General features: G+C 58.2%; 2 protein-coding genes across 2 annotated transcripts in view; both read right to left on the bottom strand.

Annotated features, from left to right (window-relative positions):
• SPRG_21487 (hypothetical protein) overlaps nucleotides 1-1344 on the bottom strand; it is a gene marked incomplete at both ends in the record, with an annotated part of 2249 nt that extends 905 nt beyond the window's left edge. Inside the window, 6 exons of the mRNA XM_012354241.1 lie at nucleotides 51-138; nucleotides 181-316; nucleotides 363-753; nucleotides 1135-1180; nucleotides 1228-1278; nucleotides 1331-1344. Of these exons, the coding sequence (XP_012209631.1) occupies nucleotides 51-138; nucleotides 181-316; nucleotides 363-753; nucleotides 1135-1180; nucleotides 1228-1278; nucleotides 1331-1344 (726 nt within the window). The remainder of the gene's footprint in view (nucleotides 1-50; nucleotides 139-180; nucleotides 317-362; nucleotides 754-1134; nucleotides 1181-1227; nucleotides 1279-1330) is intronic.
• A 256-nt stretch (nucleotides 1345-1600) lies between these two features.
• On the bottom strand, nucleotides 1601-3010 carry SPRG_15050 (hypothetical protein). The gene is made up of 2 exons (XM_012354233.1): nucleotides 2895-3010; nucleotides 1601-2843 (listed from the first exon to the last, which is right to left on the bottom strand). The coding sequence occupies exons 1-2, from the start codon at nucleotides 2995-2997 to the stop codon at nucleotides 1663-1665; spliced, it is 1284 nt and encodes a 427-aa protein (XP_012209623.1). The 5' UTR covers nucleotides 2998-3010; the 3' UTR covers nucleotides 1601-1662.
• Between the last annotated feature and the right edge of the window lie 1554 nt (nucleotides 3011-4564).

Here is a 4564-nt window from a genome sequence, read left to right as displayed (position 1 = left end):
TCTTCGTCCATTTCTTCGTAGTTGATCTCTTTTGTGTCCGAGGCAGCGACGACCGACGTCGTCGGCGGGTCGGTCCCAAGGTAGCTCACACACAACCGCCCGTCCTCGTCCAAGCTCACAATCATGCCAGGGATGCCCCTAGATAACCTTTGTGGTATCGTCGAAATGTACATCGCGTACCCGAATTCCCCGACGCCAAGCGCCGTCGAGACGGTCGGGGCCACGGCCGACCAAACGAGATTGGCGGCTTTGTAGATCATCCACTGCTTGGCGTGCGTCGCCAAAAGGACGTTGGTCACTGGCGTGTCGTCGTCGTCTACCCAGATAAACGAATACGATGAGGCGAATGTGGTTTTTGCTACCGTTGGCCGGGTACAGTCGCAGCGCCGACGGGTGGAACCCGAGACGTTTCTGGAAGCAGACGTCGCCCGTCGGCCGGAGGCAAAAGAGAGTAAACTCGCAGAGCACGACGATGTCAAAGCTCTTGGCCGACGTCGTTGGAGCAACACGACCGATCTGTAGGTCGAGAACGGGCTCGCCGACGTTGACGCGCCACTCGGCGTGGAGAGATTTGCTTCCGGTCGCTGGTTTCTCGTCCTTGGCAGCCTTCTTGGAGGTGGCGAGAATCTGATATCGGTAGCACTCGACGTGCAAATCCGACGTGACCGTCAAGATCGAGTCGATGCTTGGCGCATAGCACACGGGGCCAGGCACGAGGCACGTCGGAAGCTGCTGTAAAAACGCAAACCGATCCTACGCACGTCTCGTGTATGCCCGGCCGCGATCGGACGACGACAACGGCAAGGACGACGACGACGGCGGCCAGGAGTAGTTGCTTTGCAGCATCCTCTGTCGTTGCCTAACTATAGAGTCAATGGCTGCATGCATGTCATATGAAGGAGTACTATTCAGAGAGAGATTGCGCGAGGTGGCGCCACGAGCCGCGGCGGGCGTCCCCTGCATAGAAGAGACGCTCATAGCGACGGACACCTCGGCGCTTGGGTGGCTAATGTCGAAATGCAAAAAGACCCATTCTGATTGGCGGAAATCCAACAAAGTTCTCGCACGGGATTGGTTCCCACGCTTTTGACAAGCTTCAACCTTGACGTGGCGATCGCTGCTGGGCCAAGATACCGATGGTTTCCGGCCTTCTCGAAGTTCTCCAAGGTACTCATGGAGGCTACTGCACATCACATATCACATGCATACATAGCAGCGGGCGTGGACATGCGCGAGGCCGGCGAGGGCACGCGCGAGAAGCTCCAGCCGTTGATTGCGCTACCGTCGAGGCGATCTCGTACGCAATCGTCGCGGTCTGCAACAAATGTACACTGACGCGAGCATGTTGGCTGGTCAAAGGCGCCGATGACAGTCTTGGCGCGGACCAAACCTGACAGCAACGCCGACGTCTTGCGCGCTGTACGTACATGGCATCGCATTTGAACCCATGCATGTGCCAATGGAATGCAAAATGCGTGATCCTGTCCATTTGACAAGCAGCCAACTACATTGCACCTCGGCTGCGCCACAGACCATGGTACACTCAGCATCGCTTCGTATGGAATAATCGCATGAGGTCCTAGTAACCATAGAGTACATACACGCAAAAACCAACACATGCATTCAAGTTACGACAAGCCCTGGCACTACGTCCCAACGTCATCAGAGATCTGTGTCGGGGGCGGTGAACGTGATGCCAAAGTTCATTTCGAAGCGTTGTCTGCGGCTTGGGCTCATGGTGCTTTGTTGGTGCAGCTGCGCGTATGCGGCGCCCAAGCGAAAACCCCGAAGCAGCGTCGGTGTCGTCGGCACATCGGGCACGACATAGTCGGCCGGGATGTCAAGGTCGTCGTGCGTGTAGTTGTACACCCAGAGGGCCCATTCGACGAGGTGCCAAAGCCCGTCAGTGCTCGCCGATGTGTCCGGCGAGCCAGGCATGGTCGCCAACGCGTCGAACGCGCCAGCGGCGGGCCCCGTTTCGATGTACTCGAGCGCGGACACCGTGTCAGCCGTGAGCAGGCAAAGCCGACGCGCCTCAAAGAGTCGTTTGACCCAGAAAATGAGGCGGCGGTGCCAGAGCGACGGTGGGTACCCTTTGTCGCAGGGCACGAAAAATCCTTGACGCACGGACACAGTGCCATGGAGTTGCCGGTGCACGAGCAGCGCATCAAGCACGTTGCGCCACGTGTCGATCGTGTTGAACTCGAACCGGACGGACGCGAGATCGGTGCGCTTGCTGTCCGAGAGCGACGTCAGCTGTAAGCCGACCTTGAACGCCAACACACCGAGTGGGAGCTCTAACGCTTCGGCCGGCCAGCCCGCGGTGCCAGGCGAAACGATGAAGTCGATGGGCACGCGGCAGTGGCCGTGGATACGGCGGTACGCGTTCAAATGCGCCATCAAGACGGACCAGCGCGGCAGGTCCGTGTGCAGCTCCAAGTCGTGGACGCGGAGGCAAATGTCGTCATCGAGCACGTAAAACTGCGATCGCAGCCACGGGATGATGGACGCAAGCACGACGTCCCGCGCTGCCATCGGCCAAATGTTTTTTTCGCAGGCTCTTGGGACGACATGGAAGTCCGTCATCCCTTCCAAGCTGTGCATCATGCCGTGGAACACTTCAAGCGCCTCGACTAGCGTCTCCCAGGGCACAAACTTGTTGGCTTTGCGTCCTTGGTTGTCGCGCGCCGTACAGCGCCCCAGACAGCGCCCCTCGCTATCTTTCTTTTTGATCGTCCAGTTGAAGCCGAGGCTGTCCAGAACGTTGACGTCATCGTCGTCGTGGACCGAGCGCGACTCGCGCACACTCTTCACGACCTTGCCGAGGGGCTGCGAACCTTCAGCTAGTCAAACGATTCGTTGAGTTGCAGTATTGTGTCGTAGGGGCTACGAACCTTGCGACGCCGGTGTCTCAAAGTCCGGCGGCACGTCGCAGTCGCCGTGCACCGCGCGGTACTCTGCCAGCGCTTCGACAATCCATGTTGGCAGCGCCACCATCTTTCGATTGTGTTGCATCTGACTCCGCATCGTGGCGCTAGGACCATCATTTGCAAACTCATTCGCCAGCAAGTGCGTCACAGAGAAGGCATGGATGACGCACTTGTCGCCGATCGTGGCCGACGCCGACTTGGGTTGGGAAGACGTGACCGAGGCTGCGATCACAGAGCTGCTCACGTCGGCAAAGGCGCCGGCGAGAGAGATGACAGCGCCCGAGATAGCGCTGCAGCAGGACACGAAGATGGATCAAGCAGGAAGATGCGTACTACTACGTCACACCAGCCCAACCCGCCTCGTTGCCTGACTATAGAGTCCTGACTATAGAGTCAAAATGACTGCATGCATGTCATAGAGAGAGAAATTGCGCGAGGCCGCGCCAAGAGCCTCGGCGGGCGGCCACTGCATAGAAGCGACGCTAATGGCGACGGACACCTCGGCTCTTGTGTGGCAAATGTCGAAATGCAAAGAGACCCATTCTGATTGGCTGAAATCCTACAAAGTTCTCGCATGGGATTGGTTCCCACGCTTTTGACAAGCTTCAACCTCGACTTGGCGATCGCTGCTGGGCCACGATACCGATGGTTTCCGGCCTTCTCGAAGTTCTCCAAGGTACTCATGAAGGCTACTGCACATCACATATCACATGCACATAGCCGCGGGCGTGGACATGCGCGAGGCCGGCGAGGACACGCGCGAGAAGCTCCAGCCTCGTCGACGCAGCCAAGTCGCGTTGATAGCGCTACCGTCGAGTCGATCTCGTACGCAATCGTCGCGGTCTGCAACAGATGTACAATGACGCGAGCATGTCGGCTGGTCAAAGGCGCCGATGACGGTCTTGGCGCGGACCAAACCTGACAGCAACGCCGACGTCTGAAGCGCTAGCTTTAGTCGTTTAGTTAGTCGAAACGAGATCTTTAGTCAGAGTAACGGACCGACCTTTCGGTGCCGGAAGAATGCAATCACTTTCCGATTCGCAAGCTTCTGCGCAAGAATGGCAAAGCCAAGTCAGGGGTCGCGGCTGGTCCTGGTCCAGTCTGACAAACCCCCTGTCAGAGCCTCGGGGGTCACGGTCGACTTCCTCGCGGCTATGGAGCGTCCTTTAATGCTGGACGAGGACGCCCTCTGCCGCGGCTAGGAGGGTGGCCGCTTTGGCCTCTTGCTCGAAGTCGCAGCTGAGAGCGTCCTCGTCCAGCATTGAAGAGCGCTCCATGGCCGCGAGGAGGTCGACCGTGAACCCCGAGGCTCTGACACGGGGTTTGTCAGACTGTGCCAGGACCAGCCGCGACTCTTGGTCGGTTTTCAGCTTCTTGGCACCTTCGGTACTCTGCCCCTGGCTTTGCTTCGTCTTGGTCGCTTTGCTTGACTTTTTGGACTAACACAATTTAGTATGAGCAATGTGTGCGGCGTTGAGAATCGTTTCGTACACGCTCCTCCTTGATCCACTTGATGCGGTCCGGGATCGGTTGGCCAGCTGCGCCCTGTACGTGTACGTGCATAAAATCATGTTGTTGGTCAGCTTCAACGTACCTCGCCCAGTGCGACAGCTTTGTGAAAGTCCGCGGCCAAC

This window comes from Saprolegnia parasitica (assembly GCF_000151545.1).
Source record: "Saprolegnia parasitica CBS 223.65 unplaced genomic scaffold supercont2.151, whole genome shotgun sequence".
NCBI classification, from domain to species: Eukaryota; Oomycota; class Saprolegniomycetes; order Saprolegniales; family Saprolegniaceae; genus Saprolegnia; species Saprolegnia parasitica.
Note: the sequence above shows the minus strand (reverse complement) of the source record. Positions and strands in the feature narration are given on the sequence as shown.

Excerpts from the sequence above, each read along its gene's own strand:
- SPRG_15050 (XM_012354233.1), bottom strand. The coding sequence starts at position 2,997 with ATGGTGGCGCTGCCAACATGGATTGTCGAAGCGCTGGCAGAGTACCGC. Across the intron at positions 2,844-2,894 it reads TGAGACACCGGCGTCGCAAG|CTGAAGGTTCGCAGCCCCTC; the intron begins GTTCGTAGCCCC and ends TCGTTTGACTAG.